The 25851-nt window shown below is 34.8% G+C and overlaps 4 protein-coding genes across 9 annotated transcripts; 2 read left to right on the top strand and 2 right to left on the bottom strand.

Annotated features, from left to right (window-relative positions):
• Nucleotides 1-1706: 1706 nt before the first annotated feature.
• On the bottom strand, nucleotides 1707-5704 carry CPK32 (calcium-dependent protein kinase 32). Its single transcript, XM_011076926.3, has 8 exons — nucleotides 4623-5704; nucleotides 4150-4273; nucleotides 3902-4045; nucleotides 3508-3660; nucleotides 3275-3390; nucleotides 3014-3181; nucleotides 2515-2742; nucleotides 1707-2185 (listed from the first exon to the last, which is right to left on the bottom strand). Exons 1-8 carry the CDS (start codon nucleotides 5124-5126, stop codon nucleotides 2030-2032), a joined length of 1593 nt encoding a protein of 530 aa, XP_011075228.1. The 5' UTR covers nucleotides 5127-5704; the 3' UTR covers nucleotides 1707-2029.
• Nucleotides 5705-7811: 2107 nt separating this feature from the next.
• On the bottom strand, nucleotides 7812-13979 carry SVR3 (elongation factor family protein). Its single transcript, XM_011076925.3, has 14 exons — nucleotides 13601-13979; nucleotides 12830-12939; nucleotides 12520-12723; nucleotides 11624-11800; nucleotides 11112-11264; nucleotides 10876-10965; nucleotides 10398-10532; nucleotides 10169-10285; nucleotides 9807-9958; nucleotides 9651-9735; nucleotides 9263-9357; nucleotides 8878-9043; nucleotides 8592-8787; nucleotides 7812-8317 (listed from the first exon to the last, which is right to left on the bottom strand). Exons 1-14 carry the CDS (start codon nucleotides 13830-13832, stop codon nucleotides 8184-8186), a joined length of 2046 nt encoding a protein of 681 aa, XP_011075227.1. The 5' UTR covers nucleotides 13833-13979; the 3' UTR covers nucleotides 7812-8183.
• A 3226-nt stretch (nucleotides 13980-17205) lies between these two features.
• Nucleotides 17206-19009, top strand: LOC105159742 (remorin 4.1). Its single transcript, XM_011076924.3, has 2 exons — nucleotides 17206-18039; nucleotides 18519-19009. The coding sequence occupies exons 1-2, from the start codon at nucleotides 17401-17403 to the stop codon at nucleotides 18708-18710; spliced, it is 831 nt and encodes a 276-aa protein (XP_011075226.1). The 5' UTR covers nucleotides 17206-17400; the 3' UTR covers nucleotides 18711-19009.
• Nucleotides 19010-22037: 3028 nt separating this feature from the next.
• Nucleotides 22038-25506, top strand: LOC105159741 (guanylate kinase 1). Of its 6 annotated transcripts, XM_011076921.3 has the most exons (11): nucleotides 22039-22420; nucleotides 22878-22909; nucleotides 23042-23149; nucleotides 23259-23332; nucleotides 23425-23554; nucleotides 23745-24107; nucleotides 24335-24456; nucleotides 24538-24673; nucleotides 24771-24816; nucleotides 24925-25030; nucleotides 25104-25506. In XM_011076921.3, exons 2-11 carry the CDS (start codon nucleotides 22907-22909, stop codon nucleotides 25216-25218), a joined length of 1203 nt encoding a protein of 400 aa, XP_011075223.1. In that variant the 5' UTR covers nucleotides 22039-22420; nucleotides 22878-22906; the 3' UTR covers nucleotides 25219-25506. The 6 variants fall into 6 exon arrangements, with proteins under 6 accessions (XP_011075222.1, XP_011075223.1, XP_088735692.1 ...); XM_011076920.3 differs by having other exon boundaries at nucleotides 22038-22909; XM_088879566.1 differs by lacking the exons at nucleotides 22878-22909; nucleotides 23259-23332.
• Nucleotides 25507-25851: the final 345 nt, after the last annotated feature.

Raw genomic sequence — 25851 nt, 5'->3', positions numbered from 1 at the left:
TCATTAACTTTCAATAAATCAGTAGTAAGTCAATTGATAGTAAATATAAATTTTTCAGAGTTTTTGACCAACTGATAGACTTATTTATTAGTGAAAACAAACTTCAAAAATACTATATGTAATTCTCCAAATTACAGAGACTCTACATGTAATTGAACCAAACCTTAGGAGAGAAGAGCGTAATAATCCCTAATATATATTAATATAAATTAGGTATCCTTACACAAATTCTCTTTATTTTTTGCAAAATTACAAGTATGCTCTTCAAAGTTGTAGTTGTAATTATATATACACCTCATATTCAAAAATTTATATAAATACCTCCTGGGATATATTTTACTAACATATCCTCAGGAGATGTATCGTAGTAATATTATAAAAGATATGAGATATTTGTATAATAAATCTTATATCAAAAAGTACGGATGTAATTTACCCTATAAATTAGAATATAAAACGATAGATTATTTCGTGTACGTTGGAAAAATGGTCCGATACATATCATTCAAAAATTCAAATGCATTAAATACGTCAATTACATTAATCATAATTTTAAGGATTCATTATATGAATATTATCTTGAAATTTATTATAATTATAAATATATTTTTTATTATTATCTAACAAATATATCTTATACTGAATTGTCACGAGTAAGTATTTGTTAAATGAGCCATTTTATCTCAAATAATAAAAAATATTTATTATAATTTATTTATTTATTTTGAAAGAGGAGAGGTATGGAGCGTATGGTGAGTTGGTCAAATGATTGAGGCCCCATTTACACACATACACGCACACGTACGCAATTTCCATTGTTAATTCCTGAGATTTTTTCCTAAGAAAATATTTAAAAATTACTCCCTAACTCATTGACTTCTACACTGTTCATTTAATTAAATTAAATACACATCGTGTCGGTCATAAATTTATAGATTTTTCATCATAAGAAAGTCAATGCCTAATATCAAACATAGTACGCAAAACACCATCTTTTTATTTATTACTACTATAATTATTTTATAAAAATGATCAATTACATTAATAATTTTATAAAGAAAAAAATAATTATATAACATCAAGAAATCAACATCCATGTACGTGGGACTCGAATTCAAGATTATTGTCGGTGGGACAATATTTTTATTGATTTCTTAAAACACAATGGTCATTCATGAGAAATTAAATGTGGATTTTATTATTTTGGAAATGGAATTATTTCTTAGTCTAAAATTCCAATAATTTGGGGCGATGTGATGTGATGCCCCACCATTTGAATTTTTGTAATTTGATCAAGATTTAACTCATGTCTTGGCTGTATAGATCATATAGGTGACCATCCTAAGATTTTTACGGGTTGCATTTTGATAATAAATCCATTGAAGTGGCAATTGTCGATGTTGTACTGGATCAATCATATTACAAATGTATGTTGTTAGAATTGTAACGTAATCAGATCAATCATATTAAAAAATGTATGTTATTAGAATTATGACGTAATCGATCACATCGTATCTTTGTGAAACAAAACCCTCCAGTTGTCACTCGGATGAGTTTTTAATTGAAGTCATGGTAATCATGAATCGGAGTCTGATGTGACTTACTTGCAATAATTCTTATACAATTCAGACCAGCCTTTCATTTGATCAACAATTTCGAATTCATTCAAAAACAAAAACACCATCGAAGTTAAAGGGACATACACATTATGAACAGCAAAAGCCTTGGGACAGCTCAATCCAAAACATCGTAGCAACATATTTACATCCACAAACACTTTACCACAGTTCCCCTCCACGTAACACCAAAAATTGAAATAATACTTTACATCTCAAGAGCCCTCCGAACAAACAAACCAGGAAACGATGAAATCGTAATAACGTCACTACTGAGGACCTATATCTAAGTTATCCTCAAACGCGCAAGTATCTCACAAGCAGTATGATGTAGGAATTAACTAATAGAAGAATACAAAATGAGACGAATTAGAGTACTAAAAAGGCTGTCTTTCTTTGCTTGATTCTTGTGGTTATCTACCTTCGTTGCCCATTTGTAGTGATCCGTCCTTCATCAGTTTCAGGCTGAGACTATTGTATCGTTCTCGTGAGTATTGTCTTGATGCCTTTCTCCAGTCTGTGCCCGCCTTCATCATTGCAGCAAACTCCTCATAACTTATGCGTCCGTCCTGCAGAATAATTGGTTAGACAAGAGTTTGAGCATCACAAATTTATAGGGTCTAAGTAAAACTAATCAAATTTTAGGACACCTCAATCAAAATGAATGTCTGAATATCGTGCATGCTTGGTTCAAACGTCCCCTCTAAGATTGTAACAGTTACGTACTCCCCCATTCGGTTTAAACAGGTAGTAATTGATGAGATGTTAAAATGTAACAGTGTTACTGTTTTGTATCTAAATCCCAGAGGGGATGCAGTTTCAAGTTTCTCTTTGTTTTTCTGAGGGGAGGTCTTAATACTTAAAGGAGGAGAGGTGGAATCATTATAGGATAACTTACCTTGTCTGTATCTACGTCTTGAATAATCGCATTAATCACATCTTCACTCGTCTCTGCTTCATCAGCAAGTGCTTCTCTCAGCTCTTCAATCTCTATATACCCACTTTCGTTTTTATCAAAGAACTCGAAAGCTTTCCGGAGATGGTCATCACTGCCCATCTTTCTTAGGTGTACAGAAATGGCGACAAACTCGCCACAGTCGAGATATCCATCCTTATCTACGTCACCCTGTACAAAGAAAAACTTAATCTATCTCCTCCATAACTTGAGAACAAGCAGATACTATATCTAATGGTCTTGCAGCATAAGGGATTCGTACTACATGGGAAAATACATTCTACTGTATCCCGCCTATCTGGAAACAAATATTAGATTTGTAGGAACATTCAACGACAATTTGCAGAACATCCTTATGGTTCATTCTGTCGCAATTCCCAACTATTGAAGGGACCCATGAAACTCTGAAGTCAAGTAGTAAGAACGTGAAAATGACACTTACAGCTTCCATGAGAACTTGAAGATCAGCTTCCGGGATCTGATGACCAAGCTTGTGTAGTCCAGTTCTCAACTCATTAATATCAATCTTTCCCTTGTTGCTCGTGTCCATCAATTGGAATCCCTCTTTTATGCCTGCCACTTCCTCGACTGACAAATGCTCGGCAATCACCTGACATTGGAAAAGCAATTTAGTAACAGAGTGTGATGTATAAGACTTAATTTGCCAAACACGCCTCAACAGTTAGAAGTAAGCAAACATTACCCTTAGAGCTCGTTTCTTCAGCTTATTCATCATTGAGAATTGCTTGAGCCTAGCTCTGACAGATTCACCAAGAGAAACATTAGGAGCACTCTTTGCATTCTGTATCCAAGGATGATCTGCAATGAGCAGCAGCACTTGTCAATAAGTTCTTATGTAACAAAACCAACTACTAAGTGACCAAGAATACTAAGGAGCAAAATGATACCATTTGCCAAATAGGTTATATATGTTACCTAGAACTTCCTGTGCCGTAAGCCGCTTTTTGGGATCAGGGTTGAGCATCTTCTTGACCAGATCCTTTGCTCTATCAGAAACCTTAGGCCAAGGGTCTCTTTTGAAGTCCACAACCGAACGAATGATTGCTTGGGCAACTCCTTGTTCAGTTTCTGCATTTTGATAGCAGTTTATGTCAGGGAATGTAAAATATGGAACAAATATTAGATTGCAAGAATACAACTACACACATTTTCTTTTGTTTTGGATTCGGGTATGATCACGTCATACTACATTACTGTAATTCAAGCATTCTCATATAGAACTAGAAACAAGACTGTGTTTATTAACTTGAGCCACATTGTCGCATGACATTAGTAGTATATTATTAGGTTGTGAAAGTAGAGAACTGACCAGCCCAAAAAGGTGGAACACCACAAAGTAAGATGTAGAGAATAACACCAGCACTCCAAACGTCAACTTCCGGACCATAGTTTCTCTTCAGCACCTCGGGGGCCATGTAGTAAGGACTTCCCACGATCTCATTGAATCTCTCCCCTGCAGAATTTCAAGCAAATAAGCTATAAAAGGGAAGCTAAATAATGAAACTGCCAAATTGACAAATACATAGGCGCGAACCAATGAAGAATATTGGGCATTACCAGGCTTGAAGAAAACTGACAACCCAAAATCAATGGCCTTAAGTGGTGCTGTCTCCTTCTTATTCGCAAACAAGAAATTTTCAGGCTTAAGATCACGATGCATGACGCCATGCTTATGGCAATTCTGCAAAGACGCCCATCATGTTAGAATACAATTTTCATCTTGATTAAAAGATCCAAAGATACAGACTATCGGACTTGACATTAAGAAAGGTGCACATTCAGCAGTAGGTGAAGTAGTTTCAGATAAAGGCGTGTCTAAGTGTTCTCTATTGCTTAAATATTTGTATCCATCCATCCCTGTATTGATTAGTTGTCCGTGGATATGTGGATCAAGCACTCAATTATGCACTAAAGATAATAAATCCCAGTATTCTATAGGAGGAAATCTTGACATTTCATCATCACCAATGCAAACAAGATTTAAAATTTAGAAATCTCAGCAAGAAAGTGCATATCAGATAAATCTTCACCTCAATAACTTCAACAATTGTGCGAATCACGGCAGCAGCAGCCCTCTCGGTATAATGCCCTCTAGCAACAATCCTATCAAACAATTCACCACCCTCACACAACTCCATAACTAAGTGGACAGCATGATCATCTTCATAGGTATCCTTCAAGCTTACGATATTCGGATGCTTAGGCAAATGCCTCATGATTTCGACTTCTCTCCTAACATCTTCAATATCAACTCTAGTCCTCAGCTTCTTCTTTGATATCGATTTACAAGCAAACACTTCCCCAGTAGTTTTATCAGTGCACAGATACGTGACCCCGAATTCACCTCGACCGAGCTCCCGTCCCAGCTCATAGAACTCCTCAATATTATGCCCCGTTGGATTGCTCAACACATAAGACTTATATCCACCATTTGGTACTGCATGACCACCATTATCAGTAGCAAAGGGATTTGGCTTATGTTTCCTCTTAATCTTCTCATCAGAAGTTTGTGGCACTGCACAACAATTTCCCATCTAAAACTTTGTTGCAGGAATCAATCTAATACTTCTCAAAATCCAACCAAAAAGCTCTCCCAACTCCAAACAATCACAGATAATCAAAGTCTCAGCTTTTTCTGATCTACACAACAGACAAATCAAAACACTCTTTCTTAACTAAAGCTTCAAATTTCTGGATCTTCCACCCAATTGGGTTTCTGGATTAGAGCACAAAACAGCAGTCAAAACGACCAAAATGCAATCTTTACTATCAACACCAAACAAGAAGAAAAATAAAAGAAGCGGGTCGCCGTCAATATTGATAAGCTTCTAAATCCAACTACAAAAAGTTCAGATCTTTGAAGACTGAAAAATTTCAAGCAAACACCACCAAGACAACTACCGATTTCCGCAAATTTTCCAAGAAAATAAAGCTGAAAAGAAAAAGGATTTCTTGAAATTCTGCTGATTTGGGAAGGGGAAACTTTGGAATATGCCCAGAACCATGGGATGCTAAAGGAAGAAGATTTAAGGGAATGAAAAGGGTTTGGGTTTGGGATTGGAGGAAAATGTTGAGACAGGGAATTTAGCAAATCATCTCACAAAAGAGATTGTCAAGTGCAATTTTATAGGCACTTTCCTATCTAACTATCTATATTAATTTCTTTTTAACTAATTCTTTCTTTGACTTTATAGTAATGGACAGAATTAAATTTTTAATGTTCTTTTGTTGCTTACTAAGCTGTCCAAGAAAGAACTCAAATGGGCTGATTCATCTCTTTTATATATTCTTTTAAATAAACCCTCAATGGGTAGTGATAAAAGTAAATTTTTTTTTCAAGAATTGGATCGATTTGACTTCACTTTCAATTTTCACATTTTTTATTTTTATTTTTTGATAATTGTAATATTGCATGAATTGAAAGCAAAGGGAAAAGTTGACATAGTAATAATTAAGTTAGATTACATAATACCTTACACTACAAGATTTTTCTTCTTTTGATTTTGCAATGATGTTTGGGGTCCAAATGGGTATTTTTGAAGGTATCATGGGCAAAATAGTCATTACAGTTTGATTTCATAAATATTTGAGTTAGTTAAAGTGTTGGGATGACCTTCTAGAAGCCAACCAACACAAGTTATCCAAGAATTAGCACAAGATGACCTTTGCTTTCCCTAAAATTTTATTTTATTTTTCATAATAATATTTTAATATATTTATTAATAATTTAATATTTATCAAACTGTAGATAATAATATAACAAACAAATATAAAATAAGAAATAAAATTTCAAGAATTATTTGCATGTGTTATTCTTTCCTTCAAAAAATAAGAAAAAACACTCTCTTTTCTTTTAATATTTGAGGACTTTGATCCATTACAATAATCTTTAAATATGTTATTTATTTCTTTTTAGTATTTATTTTTTCTTAATGGATTGACAACTTCTTAGAATGCTAAAACGCGCTTCTTCAAAAGGAAACGCCGGCTACCCGGTCAAACTCGGCGATTTGACTTGGAATATTTATCCCCCTTTTTTTTTTAATTAAAAGAATAACATTTGTGTGTTGTATTTAATTATATATATATTATTTAAATCAGTTTAGGTGTACATTGACTTACGCGCTTTTACTGCATGAGAACATTCCGAAAGAGTCAAACTCTCTTGCAAAACATTTTTCTCGAAAAAACGTGCTTCTCAATATATTACATCTACACACTCCCAATTTCTAATTTATTTATACAAATTATCATACTTTTAAAAATCTAAATAAACATTCATTAAAAACATCAATATTATTTATAAAAAAATCATCCCAATAGTTTAAAAAATCATACATAAACCCCTCAAAAACGTCAACAACATTATACAAATTATCCATATTTTTTTTATAATAAAGGTGATTTCAGTAATTATACAGATAATTTATGTAAATACACTATAAATTAAGGGTGTAAATGCAATTATTCTATAATTAATTATGTACCAAGAATCAGGATTATGTTCCTAGCCATGAAATGGATAATGAATCCACATGAAAAGTCAATGCATATAAGGTGAAGATTACCTCTAATTGTCCATTACATTATTGAATTGAATGGGAATGGCATCTGAGTAGAATAAGCCCACAAAGTAGACTTAAATTCACACACACAGATGTGAAGGGGGCCTCTAGAACATTTGACTAATTCCTCCATATGTTAGAAAAAGAAAAAACAAGAATCATAAGATACTTTTCTTCGATGTTTATTGCCAAGACACATTGTTCTAATCTTGCTACAACAACATATGACAAATAGACCAAAAAAAAAAAAATAACCTTAATATTCTGTTCCATCTGTTACTTTACAGTTGCATCTTATATTGCCCTTTAACGAATATACGTCTGTTTATAAATCATATTACCTGTATATTTAAGTAAATACTTTGTACATATGAAGTGCAATTGAGAGTATCTGAATTGTTTCCTTCGTACAGGTATATGCAGTACCTGCAGAAGCTTCCGTTTTAGTTTTCCTAGGCGACTTATACACAACATGCATGCCGATGTATGGCAGCAGACGGGGCCAGGGATTTTCTGGTCTTCTTGACTTGGAACATGACGACAACCTTCTTCTTCTTGACTTGGAAACAAGTATACAACCAATTTGACTGTTTCAAACCAAGAACGAACTGAAACTTCCATCGACCTGTCCGGTTCTTTTTAAGCACAAACAAATGATCATCGACAACTTTTCTGAATAAATGACCGTAGACAAAGAGTAGATCGTAGTAATGAATTCATAATCAGTAGCCCTTTTAGGTGATCTTAAACAAAAAGATGCTATTCGGCCAAATTTCTATCTGCCTATCCTAGATAATACAGGTTCCTATGTAACAGTGAGTTCTTGGTTCTTGACTGTATATTCACCACATAGATTAAGGTTCAAAGAATTTTTTATCTTTGTATACCAATTGGTTTGATAGTATAAGAACTTCAACTACCGGAGCATCAAAAGTTGTCTGTCCGCTGGAAAAAGTTGGTTCTCAGGGAGAGCAAGATGCAGCACAGATGGACGAGATGCTGTTGTTGCTCGTCTGGAGTGTATCTTCAACGAGATTTCTTTATAAGCTTAGGGTTCTTGCACATGCGGATGCTTGAGGGGGTAACTTCGACGAGTTCATCTTCTTGAATGTACTCGATGCAGTCATCCAGACTGTAATCGAGAGGGGTATCCAGAACCACTACAAGCACCAAGAAAGAACTGAGTCACTAGAGTACTTCATTTGAGAAATGAACAACAATACGAAATCACAGAATTCCAAGTACGAGTAGGTTAACCTATATAGGGTCCATTTAGATTAAGTGGAAGCATTTTGAGCATGAAAAGCCATTTTTACTCCGTCACATTTATACTCCTTAGTTGCATGGTAAAAGTTAAACTGAAACAAATGGTATCCACAACCACATTTAAACAGAGAAAAACAATCTCGGACACACTGGGCAGTTTGGTTTCACCTGTTTGTTCCTTATTTGAACGGACATTTGTTGCAGCCTTTTTCTTGCATACGTTCAAGGATAAGTCACCTGGACGTTGATGAATGCCCACTATTTGACCTTTGTACACGTCAACTCCAGGTCCAATAAACATCTGGCCTCGTTCTTGTGCACTCGAGAGAGCATAAGATGTACTTGTTCCATCCTCAAAAGCAACCTTATAAAAGAAGAGGAAGGTAAAGTTACATTCAGTTTTACAGAGGGACTAACACTTTTGAAGACAATTAAACAAATAGCATTTGCATACCAGTGAACCTTGATCGCGGGTGCTTATGTCGCCGGCCCAATGTCCATACTCATCAAATATTGTATTGAGGACCGCTGTGCCACGAGATACAGTAAGAATAGAGTTTCGCAGTCCAAGAAGGCCTCGTGTAGGTATCTTGTATTTCATCAGAGTTGTTCCTTCGGACCTAGTAATGACACAAGGTTTGATTTCAGTTGCAGATGAGGAAAAAAACAAGAAAGCAAGGCCGAGAGGCCGATTAACAAGAACAAGATTATTCCTCACCAACAATGCTTGTAAAGTGAGAAATAAGTAAAATGTAGATAATGAAATGATTTGAGATTCCATGCAAGCAGAACATGCAAAAAATAGTTTGGAAAGCACAATTGGGGATATATGTTAGTACCCAGTTCCTTGCATATCGACCATCTGTCCACGCCTTCTACCAAGAAGTTCCACTACAGGCCCCATGTATTCTTCTGGTACCTCCACAATTGCAATCTGCAGAAACACCCATTGGAAATTCTTTCTTCAAAAGAAGAGCAACGGACACAGAAATTTCGAGAAATTGTACGTGTGTGACAATCAGCTTTTCAACTTTTAAGCTGTAACTGTAACTACCAAGAGGGTCAGGAAAATTTCCTCTACGTCAGAGCTTCTACTGAATGGATCAGCGAAAGATAGAGGTAACAAAACCAAAATGCCCATTAATTCCTAGACCTGGGAAATCCTATGTCATTTCTACCAAAAGGGGTGTGAATATGTACCAAAAAAAATAAACAATCGTGAATCACCTCATAAGGTTCCAGCAACTTGTCGTCCACTTTTTTGTTGATAACTTTGGGCGGCCCCACCATGAACTCATATCCTTCTCTACGCCTGGGAAAATCGGGCATATTAGAAATTTTTAAAGATGCAAAATCATAGGTTACATGTGGACCCTCTCTTACATGTTTTCTATTAGTATAGTGATATGCAGAGTACCACGTCCGCTGACAATAAATGTATCTGACGTTTCACCATCTTCAACTTTCATTGCCAAATTGCGCTCAAGCTCACGGTAGAGTCGATCTCTCAGATTTCTACTTGTGACATACTTCCCCTAAAATCCATAAAATAGATCTTAGTGGGTGAAAAATGTAAAACCAAACATCAACAAGACTGTGGAAACAACATAGATAACACATCATCGGAAGTTTCACAAAGAGATTTGAAATTGTAAAACAAAAATATTAGCAAAAGCTCCATATTTTCGTTCATGACTGTCATTCATACTGGTAGAGTAAAAGGCTACAACTGTTGAATCACATACCTCACGGCCCACAAAAGGTGAAGTGTTGATTGAGAAAGCCATTCTCACTGTTGGTTCTTCCACCTTTATGGTGGGCAATGGTTTCCCCGAAGTTCTGTCAGCGATTGTCTCTCCAATCTGGATTGGTGGAATACATTTGTTATCATGATCTCGTTGGTATCAGCAGGAAGCAAAAAATATGCATCACATGTCACCAAAAGGAAGAACCACATGATTCTCCTAATCCTACCTGAACATCATCAATACCACAAACAGCACAAATGTCACCAGCCTCTACTGTTTCTGCAGGAACTCTACTGAACTTTTCATATACGAAAAGCTCACTTACTTTTCCAAATCTGCATTCATCTTCTGAGGTACAAATCTGAACAAAAATAACGAGTTGTATCATCTATATCGTTGTTAAGGATATAAATTCATGGCAGCTTAATCTGATAATATTTAAAGTTGTTTTTGCAAGTTCAATCTTTATTGGAAAAGGATGGTACACAATCTGTACAAAACTGGAACATGAAATATCTAAAGTACTCTACTTCTCCACCAAAGATAATTGATTCAAACACTCATCTCTTTCTCACCACAACAAGGTTTCCTGTGATTATGAAACAATCCAACCCCTCCAAGGCTTCAGGATATATAGATTCCTCAGTTAAATTTCCATGAGCTAACTTAAAATTGTTCAGCATCAAGTCTTTATTAAGACCTACCCGCACATCTAGTCCTTTGCGCAATATCCCAGCATGCAAACGTCCAATAGCAATGCGCCCTTTATGTTCATCATATTCAATATTTGTAGCCTGCAAACATTTCAAAGTAAAGAATACCACATCCATTAAGAGTAGACCATGATCATTGGGTATTAAGAAATAGGCTCAATCAAAGAATATACAAAGACATGCATAAAGTGAAGAAGAAGAAAAATCAACATAGAACCACCACTAACAAGCATTTGAAGAGCACCATCTTTGGCAATTTGCGGTCCAGGAATGCATCTGACAATGGCCTCAAAAAGTGGTCCAAGATCTTCACCCAAATTTTCGGGTGAAAGTCCTGCCTTTCCTTTGAGGCCACTCGCATAGATAACTTGGAAATCACACTGTAGTAAGAAAAAGGAATCAGTAAAGTTACAAAAAGTTGCAGTTACCATTAATCCATGGTGTCCTTTTGGCTTGTACTCTAGTTAAGACTCCATAGAATCTCACAAAAAGAATATACTGTGTTAACTAAGACCACAACAACATTACTGAAGATTTAGCAAATGAAAATATGCACTCTCTTAAACAACAACATAGAATTATGCCTTGATTGTCATTATCGTAGTTTATGCACATCCAGTCAACCGTATAATCATAAATATACTCAAGCATCGGATTACAAAGTAAGTGAATTCATGATTCACAGATAGGTTAAATGGAGATCTGATACAGACTAATAAAAGATTTGCAACATACATACCTGTTCATCTGATGCATTAAGTTCAATAAACAATTCAAAAGTCGAATTAATGACATAATCTGGGCGAGCCGAAGGCCTATCAATTTTATTGACAACAACCACAACTGCATGGCCAAATTCAAGAGCCTTCTTCAAAACAAATCTTGTCTGCGGCATTGGACCCTCAACAGAATCTACCTACAAACCATAGCATCACTCTTTTGGTCAGAAATGTCATCTTATCTAGTCATAGAAGGCTTCTTAGATTCGAGTAAGGCAAGGGAAAATCCAAGGAATGACAGAAAGAAAAATAACAAACGAATGCTAAAACTGATACCAAGACGAAGGGAGTGAAAGCAAATATGGCAAATCGACCACAAGGTCAAAAAAGAGGAGATAGTACCAGAGGAAGTGGAAATTAATGAATTTGATATGCAACAAAGTGGGATTAGGATATATCAATGCAGATCAAATGAAAATCTAAGTTGTTAGAAGCACAACATAAAGGTACTTCATTCATCCTCTGTCTACATTGCATCTTACTCTGCAATTATCCTGATCTCATAGTCGTCCATATAGTAATTACGCCGATTCTCTGAATGAAAAGCGTGCAATGTAATAGAATAAGTGGCACAAAGATATTGAATGCATCTTCACGAAAGCGGTTTATAAGGAGGATAAGGTAAGGGAGGGATTCTAAAGAAACCCCACCATCCACATATCAAGAGAAATAAAAGGTGAGGCAACAAATTATAAAAATGAGTAAGTTAAACTCATACTTTTTGCATCTTTTGTTTTTCAAATACTCCATATGCAGCATGGATAGCTATTTAGGAATTGTTCGAATTTAATCTGAATATATAACGATCCACATGAGGCAAACTAAGTGATAATCAGAAAGGAAAGAAAGGAAGTACCACTAAAAGAACTCCTTCCACCATGTTGAGTATGCGTTCCACCTCGCCTCCAAAGTCAGAATGACCTGGAGTATCAATGATATTAATTTTTGTATCATTATACGTAATGGATGTGTTTTTGCTAAGTATTGTTATTCCCCTTTCACGCTCTAAGTCATTCGAATCCATTATCCTCTCTTGTACAAATTGGTTATCACGAAAAACCTGCATAACAGAACACAGTAAAAGGATTCATCAGATCACCTAACCAAAAATGGGTCACCAATTGGCAACAGCTACACAAGAATTTCAAAGTTCCAAGAATAGAAACCTTAGATTGCCTCAACATAGCATCCACCAGAGTGGTCTTCCCATGATCTACATGTGCAACAATTGCTATATTTCGTATATCATTTCGCCTTATCAACTGGGTCTTTTTCTCTGAGACAATCAAATAGAACAGTTATCAGGACAGGATGGAGTTCTGCCATTTCTAAGAATATGATGTGCCACAATTACCAGGAGCATGCAAAAACAGGTGGCGTTCGTGCATTCAGATGCAAACATAACGCCAAGAAGTACAAGTACAAATTACAACAATCCAACATTTTAATTATGCTTCGACTTTACCACCTTCTAATCGCATCAACACTGCTCCCACATAAGCAAAAAACTGATCAACAGCCATATAAAGGACTACATTTAGCAAATTCATATATTAGAAACAACATCATACATTATCATCTCCGACAAAAACCCAAAATACACACAATCCAAATGAATACACAAATTGTCACCAACAGAGAAACGAGGTTAAGCACGAATTCATTAGCTTGAAAATTATTCAGTTCCCTCGGCATACAGAAAAAACTGAACACAAGTTAATGTTTTTCCTCATATAACCTAATACACCCCAGCAAGATCACAAGTGACTAATAACGCATAAAAGAACAAAGGAATTCAAGAAAGTGACAAATAATCATACGCATAACGCATATTTACATCAACAAATCATATAGACATACGAATATGCAGACAGAAAGTGACTAACAACGCATTAAACACAGAAATTCAAGAAAGTGAGACAAAGGATTATGAGTACCAGTGGCGGCATCTGTGGCTTGAGAAACAGAGCATTTGACAGAACTCCGAAGAGGGATTATTGCAGTCTTTGCTTTTGTCCTAATAGATAAAGAACTGCCAAGGAACTGTCTTTTCAGCCAAGAAGAAGTATAAATTGAGTTACTTTTAGTGGGCTCAACGCTTCTTGATGATAAGAGCAGAGTTTTTGAAGTGAATTTGGAAGTGGGGTGAGAACCAACAGCCATCTCCATTGCTCTCTCTCTCTCTCTCTCTACTACTCTTTTCTTCACTGCTGTGGATTGAGAGATGGAGAGAAAGGGTAATGGAGGATGGGGCTATGGTTTCAAGTGGAAGTGAGAGGCTGTTATATCCTTTCAACACAAAGAAAGCCTCGTCACAAACAAAGAACTGAAGAACAATAGCGGCCACTGTTTATTTGGATTTAATATTTATTATTTTTGTTACGAGTATTTAATTTCTATGGATAAAATCTACAGAAATCTCATTTTCACTCATAAACTGCATTACTTATACCAAAATACTAACTTTTTTTATATTATCAAAAATATCTTTATGTATTTTCAACCACTTCTGTTCAATTTCTTCTTTTGTATATCTATCTATACTAATACAATACTTTTACTTATAAACGACAGTTTGTAAAATAGCAATACTAATTCTTTTTATACTGATAATATTGCTAAATTAATTTATTAATTTGTTTTTTTAAATATAATATATTAATTTATATATTTTATTTTTACTTATAATATATTTCAGGTATAAATAATTATTTATTATATATACGAAATGACGGCGTGACGTAACAGCTAGTATGTTAAAAAAAAAACTTCAATTAATTTTGATGGAATAAAAATTTTAATTAAATAATATTCTTTTTTTTTTTTCAGAAGGTCCAAATATTTATTTGGATAGGCCTGAAATGGTCCAATTAATGGGCCATACTCAGTTTCTCAATTTCTTAACTCTTAGGTCTGCAATGCATGAGCCCAATATGGCATGGCCCAATTACTAGAAGCATAACTAATTTTGTCGAAAACTTCAAATCCGAATCGAATTTGATCGAATTTGAATTTATCGCATTGAGAGAGTGCTTCGTCTAACCAAATTTGGTCTAAATAAGAATTTTTTCTAATTCCGAACAAAAAATTATGATAAATTCTCAGACTTTATTCCTAATAAAAAATAATTCAAAATAATAACATACGATATCCTGATATTTAGGTCTCACTATCAACTTCCAGTGACAACAGCGATGATAAATGGTCTGATCTTATCATATGATTTTTGTTAATTAGTTTGGTAGATAAGAGAATAAAGGAATATCAAGAAAAAAATAATAATACTATCATTATTATCAATCATTCAACATAATTTTTTTCGGGGGTTACAAAATATAAAAGTAGGATGACACTGCCAGTTTGTTTAAAAAGATTTCGCCTATTTCTGTACAATAATCTCGATCTTTATTACAAACCCTATAAAAATATTATTGTACTATAAATTTGAAAGACAAATACATGCTAAGTTATATATTTAGTCTTGATAAGTACCTTAACAAAAACGTACATTCTGTATTATTGGTACGACAGTATTCGATTTTTACCACTCTACCGGAACATTTGATGGTAACATATTTTTACTATGTTTGCATGAAATTGACCAATAGTGTCCATCAAACTAAGCACAAAAGGGACCAATAGATCCAAGAAAGATAGAATAAAGAACAAAAAGGGTAAAAATAATTAAAATCCCATCATTTGGTCTAAGGGAACTTTTGTTGAATACTTTTATTTTTTAAAGTGTGTGATATATATGTGGATGCATCACTTAGATTTGAATACATTTCCTTTCACTATACACACAATCATTTTCATAATTCATGTTCCAATGAAATGGCAACCATCTGTACCACAATTTTTGTTAATATTTTTTTTTTAAAAAAATAAATAATTAAAATTAATGGACATGTGTCATATTCCACCTTCACACAATCACACTTCCATTACATCAACCATTTTTTTTTAATTCTTTTTATTAATCCCAAGAAAGGCCAATAAAGAAAAAGCAATTCTTTGAATTACTTTCTTTTAATAAAATGATTTAATACATCAGAGAATAAAAAATTAATATGATGTAAATTCGTTGTATTGATAACGCTGATATAATTTAGTAAGTAGATCATGTGTTTGATCCCTCTAACATGTACGAGAGTTTTGTGTGACGTACGGGTTGAAAATTTTGATAATTGAAGTCGAAATTTATTATTTTTTTTTATAAAATATATATATATATATTAGAATTCAATTAATGAATCTTAGGTTAACACATATATATTATTAATATATTTATTAGAATTTGATTTTCAAGAATTTTCTGGATATGATTAGGGCTTCTTTGATTTTTCTTACATGTCAAAATCACTAGACAAATTAGTAAAAATTAATTTTATAGTTCTTGATAATATTGATTATTGCATGAGACGTGGGCAATCTAGCAACCTAATTGTCACCAAGCACTAATGTTGACCGTACACGTGGTCTTGATCACTTGGGGTGAACAATGTGGGACCGATGAAGGAAAATCCAGCCAATGGGAATTTGCCATGTCTATTGATTCAAAGCTCTTCAAGCTTATTAGAGTGCGCCGCGTGTGTAGATTATGACACGCCCACCAGCAATTACCTAATCTTGTGGGCTCCACCAAATGCAAAATGCTTCGGCCGACACTCCCAAAAGACAAAAGTTTGAATGGGATTCTTTTGCAGTCAAGCCCCCTCCAATTATTGGATAATTTCACTAATCCCACCTAACTTTTTGATTTGCAAAACTAAGCCACAAATTTATGGTAAATACAATTTTTGGTTTATATATTTGTTATACTTAATCCGAGTTTCTTTGTAAGTGATAAACGAATCAGTTGCACTGCTAATTCAAGAATGTTAACAATTATTCGACCCATCAATATCAACAACGTTTTTTTTGATCGATTTAACACTTTTTTGCAATGAGATAACTCGTCAAAAGTTAACAAATTTTTATGGTAACATATTTTTTTTGATAAACAAAATCAAGTCATATCCTTGAAAAAATAATTAATTTCTATGGCACTAATTAATAAGCCTAATAAATCCGTATCATCTATACATTTAAAAAAATATATTTTATACATATAACACGTACATGTGATAAAATTCACATTTTGTAGTTTGAAATAGAAGATTTTGTTTGCTTACGCTATAAGAAATTTAATATTAGCTGCCAAGGTTAAAAATAAATGGTTGTAGTAAATATTCATTGATCTCGCAATGATAGTTGGCTATAATTTTTTCAAATATGGTCTAAAATATTTGTTATGACTAAAAATTATGGCAAAAATATTTAATTTTTATGATCGATAATTTAATTTTTTTAATTAATTTTTGTTTTACCATGATTTTATGACATAGCGAATAATAACGTTTATGTAAATAAATTCAGTTTGAAATGGATAATAGTTTAATAAGCATAAAATAAAGGGGCCAAATGGTAATATTGAGGAAATAAAAGTTGCAAAGATTGATGACCAATCACAATATCCAAGTTGTAAGAAGCAATCAATTCCAAAAACGTTAGTACTGCATCTGCATTTGCATTTGCATGCATGTGTGGTTCTTATGCCTTCCACTCTTCTCATCAATGAAAACAGACTTGATTAGGACAATCATTACCCTCTTTCCCTTCCGCTCCTATTTTGTCACAAACTGAGAATAACAAATCTCAGACACACACACAGACAACTGTTAGTCTGTCTTGCTAAATGTTGAATGATCAAAGAGCCATAACCATAGCCAGCACAAGTAGGAGCAGCCATCTTCAAGAAGATCAGCAAGATGATCAGGGATCACCTATCATCAGAGACATCCATGCTCTAACCCCACCGCGAGCCCCCCGGGGCCCACGTCGCGAAGCTTGGGAAACTAGCAGCCATAGATCATCATCCCTCTCCATGGCATCATCCACCACTGAGGGTGGTGAGAATTTCACTAGCATGAGTAGGGAATTCAGTGCTCTTGTCCTTGCGGGCTCCACTATCGCCACTGAACATGAGTCGGGCTCGAATAATTTGGGCAGAATAGGGGAGGAGGAGAATTTGCACGAAGAGACCAACCCCTTGGCGATCGTGCCGGATAGCAATCCATTGGATCCCGTGCAGTCGCCAAGGGGTAGTGGCGGTGGCGACGGGCTCATACTTAGTACTATAGTGAACAGTAATCACACCGGCGGTGAAGTAACGGTGCAACGAGTGAAGAAAGAGGAGGTGGAGTCGAAGATTAACGCTTGGCAAAACGCTAAGATCGCCAAGATCAATAATCGGTTTAAGCGCGAGGATGCCGTGATCAAGGGATGGGAGGGCGAGCAGGTCCAGAAGGCCAACTCTTGGATGAAGAAAGTTGAGGTATATACTAATACTTGATGAATTTCCATAACAACAAATGAGAAGATGCATGCATGGCTTTTAATTTCTTGATTATATCATCTATTTTTCCCTTTGCTAGTTACTGATATGATCTTTTAGCTTTAATTCCTGCAAAACTAGTTGAAATTTAGCGATGATTAATTAATTAAGCAGTTAGTTTGAACTGCCCCTTCAACTATTTTAGACATTTCTTGATCATATGTTTGGTATCTTTTACTTGTTCACAGTTCATTTGATGCAAATTCTATACATGTAGCGTGTATATGTGAACTGTAATTCGGTTAAGGCATCTGAAACGGAAGATACCAATCAAGTTTTGAGGAAGTTTAGGTTGCACAAATTGCCTCCGACTTAAGTATAAACATAGTCCTCTGCTGTCCGAATTTTGTCTATTACTAGACCTGAGCTACAAAAGACTACGTAGTATGGATCAACTCAAAAAATCTGTGAATTTGTAGAGGAAGCTGGAGGAGAAGAGAGCAAAAGCCCTGGAGAAAATGCAGAATGACATTGCAAAAGCTCACAGGAAAGCAGAGGAGAGGAGGGCTTCTTCTGAGGCCAAGAGGGGCACAAAAGTGGCCAGAGTTCTTGAAATAGCCAACTTGATGAGAGCCGTTGGCCGACCGCCCGTCAAGCGCTCTTTCTTTTGAGCAATACGTACACCAATACTCGGCTAGCTGGCATAATTAGTCGTCATATGTAAATATAGTTTGCAAAATACGTGTGGAATGCATTCGAAACTATGAGTTTTGTAAGGTTATATGGGGGGGTCCCTTCACTTTTTGAACCTTAAGGGTTACCCCTAATCCTTTGTGTGTTGAGTGTGGCATTGGAGAGTTGAAGAAACCAAGAACTCTGTGTATGAATGATGATGTGTATGTCAGTTTTGTGCTTGTGAGAAAATTCACAATCACTCTACAGCATAAAGATTGTGTCCTACACTTCTCCATGCTGCTTTGTCTTTTTGCAAATAAACTAACTCAAAGTCCTAGAGCTCTATTCTAAGTCTCGGAACATCACAATCATTTTTACAGCTCTGCCCTGAAATAACGGCCTGGATTCTGCTGGACCGGCTGCAGGTACTGAGGCATTGTTGGTCATGAAAGGTACGTACCCCTGCCTGAAATTGATGCACAAGGCCTTGATTTTGCTAAGGCTGCTGATTTGCTGCATCATGGACCTGGTAATTCGTTCGGCATCAGAAGCACTCTTGGGAATGTAGTAGCTGCTGCTGTTGATGATCATCAACAATGTCATACCGATTTGATTCAGAGTTATTTTAGTCCCAACATTTCTCTTGAAGACCTTACATAACACCCACTCCTCCAACTGCAACAGAGTTATAACATCAAACCATTTAACTCTGTATTTGGAGGATGCCCGACACAAACAACTAACAAACTCATACATCTATAATGACAATTTTTGTAATTCAGAGGATCGAATTCGACAAATAAGTTTGTTTGTTCCTTTGGTCTCTTTTGGTGACACCATGCAACTTCATTCATGTCCTCCATCAGATCATATGATAGCTCTGGACTCTGCAACTTTAAATTAGGAATTGTTCTGTGGTGGATTTTCTATGTAATAGGTTTTGAGGATTCCTGGGGAATGTGTTGAGTTCAAAGGCCTAGATTTTGATTTACCGGTTGCTGCCGCTGTGGGTGAAGATAACCAAGTTTGCTCGAACCAAATAATTCAACAGGTCATTTTCTCTTGAACTATACATCAATCATCTACAAATATATACAATTGCCGTATAATTAATTCAACTTCGATTTGAGTTAGAATTTCGTGTACGTGAAAATCAGCATTATAAGGAAAGTGATAAAAAGTGACCATTTGATTTTCCGTAGTTGAGGGTGATTCAGAGGCATTGGTCTAATTGTGAATTAAAAAGTGGGAATTAAGAATTTAAGATCAGAAGCAGCACAATTGGTATGTGGGCCTAAGTTTCTATGGGCAGGCAACAGAGTTTGGGCTGGTGATGAATTACCCCATTTGACTACTATGTTAATGGGCCACATAACAATTGAGAAAAAAGAAAAACATGTAAATTATTTTTCTAAGAAGAAACCTTGTTTTTGTATTTTTACATCTTATCTGTGTGTTTTTTTATTTTTCAACTTTCTATATATAATATATATATATATTTATAAAAAAGACATAATTTGACAATAAACAGTAATTTTTGTCTCCAAAAAATATAACATTAAACATACAATATTTATATATAAAAACATATATAAAAGAGATATAATTTGACAATGAACATTGATTTTTGTCACCCAAATTCTAGCATCAAACCTACACTACTTATTTTAAAATATTTTAAATTACCTCAAAACACAAATGCAAACATACCATTTATTTTCAACACACATATCTCCAAAACACAAATCCAAACATAAAGCCTATTTCTTGTTTTTCCCTATATTTTCTAATAAAAAGAAATAATAATAATGGGACAAAAAGAGAGCAACTTTCTAATAAATTATTGTATATGTTGTTCTAAAATTTGTATCAATTCCACGTCTGATTGTTGTAGTACTAAATAATGTCAAATGATCTCCAGATAAGTCATCCTCCAAATGAATATACCACATTTTGGTACATTCATAGCAAATTAAGATGTATTTAATTAATTAATTAATTATAATTAATGGGGTCTACTTTATCTTTATTTTTAATTTTTCTTATTTTTTTTAAAAAAGTGAAAATTAAAAAAATAGGAGGTGTGAAGAATTTTGGAGAAAATGTTAAAAAAAAAATAGACTTTTTGGTTCATAAAAAAGTTTAGAAAATAAATAAAATTATAATTTATAATTCATAGTGACATATTAGATTAGTTGTTAGATTATCATTAAAATCGAAGTATCGGTATATCTCAAACAATTAAAAAAATATTTATAATTATTCCAAAATCTCATGAGAACTAATTATAATTTATCACAAATTTTAGGATTAATTACATTTAGACCCCATCTGAAATATAAAATTACACTTTGCGCATAAAATTTTCTGTTTATACATGACTCCCTTTCGTTAGTGTTTGGACAAAAGATGTCGACGTTAGCAAAATAAATAAAAAATTTATATAATTTTTTTGTCAATGTCAGTATTTTTCGTCCAAATTTTAATGAAAGGGTCAACTGTAACCAATAATTTTTTAAAAGAGGTGTAAATGCAATTTTAAAACTTCGTCAGAAAAGAATATAATTTCATATTTTTAGAAGAGATCTAAGTGAAATTAACTCTATATTTTATACCTAATTTTGTACAACATGTAATTAATTGACCTAGGGTCCTATTTAACTAACCTAATTTCTTGGGACGGTACTAAATTGAATTTACGAGGTACGATTGACTCTGCTGATACCCCTATTTATTATTATTTTTTTAAAAATTATCTATACTAATAAAAAGAAACTTCATTTTTATTAAAAAAATAGTGGTCTTACATTATGATATCAAGTTTTTAAATTTTCGAAAATATCCCTTACGTGTTTTTCAATTATTTCTATTCATTTTTTTTTCAATTTAAATATCTATACAAATATAAAAAAAAATTATACTCATAAATAACGGTTTGTGATATTACGACACCAAAATTTTTGTGTGTGGATAATATCCCTAAGTTAATTTTCTTTTATTTATTTATTTTTTGAAATGTGATATGTTGTTTATATATTTTAATTTTATATATAATATATTGTAAAGCATAAAAATATATTTATTATATGTACGTAAAAATGACGTGCCATAATGATTAATTTGAAAAAAAAACTTTCAAAAATAAAAGATAATTAATTAAATTGTAAAAAAGAGAATTAACTTTTTATTAATCATATTATTATATTACACTTATTATATAATTAATTAAATTGGAGTATAGGGCAATTGAGATTAGAATTTGGGTGGGCAGAATGTGAGCGCTATAAGGGGGAAAGGGAGCCAAATTTACGAAAACCTGAAAACAAGAAAAGAGAAATATAGAACAAAGGACGAAGCCGACATCGTCCTCAAATTCAAGGTTTCGTGAATTGAATGCAGCCAAAGACCACCTCTCTCTCTCTCTCTCTAAAACACACACACATATACACGCGCAGAAGCACAAGCACACACGGAGTTAACAGTATATATAATATAACCTGGGCTTGAAATGTGGGAGAAAATTCATCCCGAGAAGGTTTCTTTGCAGATACCGCTTCTTCTTGCTCTAGATTTCTGACTTTACAATTCTAAGTTTTTCTTTTCAAGACGGTTGAATCAGCTTCACGAGGGAAAACAAAGGGCAACCCGGAAAGGAGAAAAAGTGTGAAGCTCGGAGCTTGTGTTTGTGTAAATTCCCATTCGAAAGGTATTCGTCATTGTATTTAGACGAAACTGATGGTTTGATCCTGAGCTTCTAGGAGGTTCCAGGTTCAAGATTTTATTTTCTCCTTGCTCTGTGCATTGAGATAGAGGAAGATTTGTGTGTTAATTAATGGGGTTCTTGATTTCTTCGTACAAAGCAGCAAAATGTGTTATATCTGGTTTATATTATTGTAATTATATGTTAAGGCATCCGGGCTGTTGTTTCTGATACCTATCTTCACCTTTCTTGCCATTCTTTTCTTCATTAATATTTGATATTATTGTGTGTGCGTGTGGGTGGGCAGGGGTGGTGTCAGGTGTTTTTGGATGCAGGAGTTTGTGAGTTAGGAGTTGGAAGGGGCATTTTATGCTTTTTGGTGTTGAAATGAAACTTTTGCAATGTGAGCTCCGAATATCATATACCAATTTTGATCTCTTTTATCATTATGTTTTTTTAACAGAACCGCTGATTGGTGGGTCAGTTGTATCTATGGTGAGCTCATATTTTTCTGATACCTTGTTGTTTAAGGGAAAAATGAAGTGAACAAATGCTTTTGTTAAATGAAACAGATGGATGAAAATGGTTGCTTTCTAGTCTTTATTGTTTTGATTATGCTATCATCAGGGGGAAGCTCCTGCTTTTGTTGTGGACAATCTCAATGCCAATTTCCCTAATGGGCTTCACTCAAAGTCTAAGGGATGTGAGACTGCTATTGATATCGGCAACAAAACAGTATGACGATCCACTTATTTGAAAAATACCCCCCCCCCCCCCCGAGTGTTTTCTCTTTTCCAAAATGTTTTATCATCGATAAGTCTTCAACCTTTTTAATTTGGTCCAGTATGTAATTGGTGCATCTACTGAATCTGCATGCACAATTGGAATTCAAATATTCAATAAATCTACAAGCGATTGGTGAGCTTCGAAGCATTACTTAAGTTCATTGGTTTATTGCAGTTCTCCTTAAGTTTAGAGTTGAGCAGACTAAGAATGTATTATCTTTATAGGGTGATCCCCGTTGTGTTGGGAACAAAGCCCAAGCCATCAAAGGGCCACTCAGCTATTGTTTTAGATGAAGACCGAATTTTGGTTATCAAGGGGAACACAACCTCTGATGATAGCTTTTGGTTTCTAGAGGTTGGTGTTTTTGCTTGTCAAACGATGATAATATTGTGATGCATTTACTTTCTCTCTTTCACCTAAGAGTTTCTAATTGTGGAGATCACTTATTTCTCATGTACTTTTAACCAGAAAACACGGTGAATCCACGTTCTTTATGTATAGTTTAGTTCTAGTACTGACTTCTTGACCTTTTTTTTCGATGCAGGTGAATACTGCTTTCGTTAGAGAGCAGAAGATGAGAATGGCGACTGAAGTAGTTGCTTGGAGTAAAGGGGTGATTGGCGAAGCTGCAAAACCCATTGTTATTAGCGGACCTTCCGGTGTTGGTAAGGGCACCCTGATATCCAAGCTGATGGAAGAATTTCCATCAATGTTTGGATTCTCGGTAAGCCACACGACACGGGCTCCAAGAAGCAATGAGCAGAATGGTATCCACTACCACTTCACTGAACGCAGTGTCATGGAAAAAGATATAGAAGCCGGAAAATTTCTTGAGTATGCAGCTGTTCATGGAAATCTCTACGGAACCAGTATTGAAGCTGTTGATGTGGTTGCTGACAAAGGAAAGGTAAAACATTTTCCAGTTCTGTAATTGAATTTAGATTCCTGTACCAAGTTAAGATTGGTCTGACTTGGGCTTGTGGCTTGACACTGCTCGTGCAATAAAGGAGAACGAATAACATATGCTTTTTATTCTAATTTATGATTTTTATTGTGGTATTCACAAAGTGTTTGTACATCAGAATGATTCTCTATTTTGTAAACTTAAGGGATGGTTTATGTGATTTCATGTAGAGATGCATCCTTGACATTGATGTTCAAGGGGCAAGATCTGTGAGGGCTAGTTCTCTGGAAGCCATTTTTATCTTTATCTGTCCTCCCTCATTTGAGGAGCTTGAGAAACGCCTTCGCGCGAGGTGGGCTAGCTTAGAGCCATTTTAAATGTTTTCACATTGCATCTCCCATTATTGAGCAAAGATTCATAATTATGTGTACAGGGGGACTGAGTCAGAAGAACAGATCCAGAAACGACTCCGAAATGCCAAGGCAGAACTTGAACAGCGAAACTCACCTGGCCTGTTTGATCATATTTTGGTTAATGATGACTTGGATACATGCTATGACAAACTTAAGGTGAAATTTGCTCCTTGATATTGGATTTGGCATCTTATATGTCATTGTAATTCTATTCTTTGTATAATGCTGAGGTCATATCTTCTGCATCTTTTAGAAACTCTTAGGCCTTGCTGATGGTGTCAAGAGCACTCAGGAATCAGGTTAGTTCGTCAACTCATTATATCATTAAATTTCGTTGCGGACATCAACTTTACTTATGCCAAGCTTGTTTTTGTAAATTTGATTGTTGGTGCTGCATTGTGATCCAGTACTGGAGCCGGTTCAGATGTCTTTGGACCACATGGTTTCGAAAACCGGACACAAGATCCTGATAAATTGTGGTGTGAGAGAACCAGAAAAACCAGCTGAGAACATGTATGTTAAATGCAGCTAGCATCCACAACGGTTCATAGTCCTGTGAATTTGACTACTCAATGTTTTCTTGTAGGTTTGTGCTGGATTTAGCTTCGATGAAAGGTGGGGCCCCCGGACGGACAAGGGGTCTGAGATTTTTCACCATAGATCCAACCTCAAATGGCGTTGATGCCGAAGTGCTGAGCTAACACCTCAAAATTCTCGACTAACGTATTTTTACCTCATTTTTTTCTTTTAAATAATTATATTTGTCATTGAAAGTGATCGAGTAGAAAGCTATTATGAGGGAATATAGCTTATAGATAATGTGGAGAAGGAGCTTTCGAGCTACTTCTTTTCCATACGGGAGAAATGATTCCTAATACATGACAGGAGCTAACTTGTTATCCTTGTTACGATTGGAACACAAGAAAACATTACCCCTCTCTCAGAATACGAAAGAAAGACATTCAATTTGGGTGTTCATGTTCGATTAATTCTCTGAATTTTACATTTCTGCCAAGCTCTGAGGCTTTTTCCTGCTTGCGGATAAATGCATTGGATCTATATTTCCATATGCAGAAGAATCCTTCATTTGTGAATTTGGATTCTTGGAATGTTGATCATGATGAGTAATGGTTCGTAAGCTGTGACAACAAGTTAATTGACTTGACTAGCAAATTAATGTGATGGCCATTTGCAGGAGTCTTCACTCATTTGCTATGCCCACTTGCTAAAACTATCAAGGGATTCGTTACGGATTTGTCTCCATCAAATTGTAGAGAGGATCTTTATCTAATCCCAACTTGCCTCACAGGAAAATTCTTACTCAGATGAGTTTA

Source organism: Sesamum indicum, linkage group LG4, assembly GCF_026168435.1.
Source record: "Sesamum indicum cultivar Baizhima isolate 11 linkage group LG4, ASM2616843v1, whole genome shotgun sequence".
Lineage (NCBI taxonomy): Eukaryota > Viridiplantae > Streptophyta > Magnoliopsida > Lamiales > Pedaliaceae > Sesamum > Sesamum indicum.
This window is presented reverse-complemented; position numbering and strand designations above follow the sequence as displayed.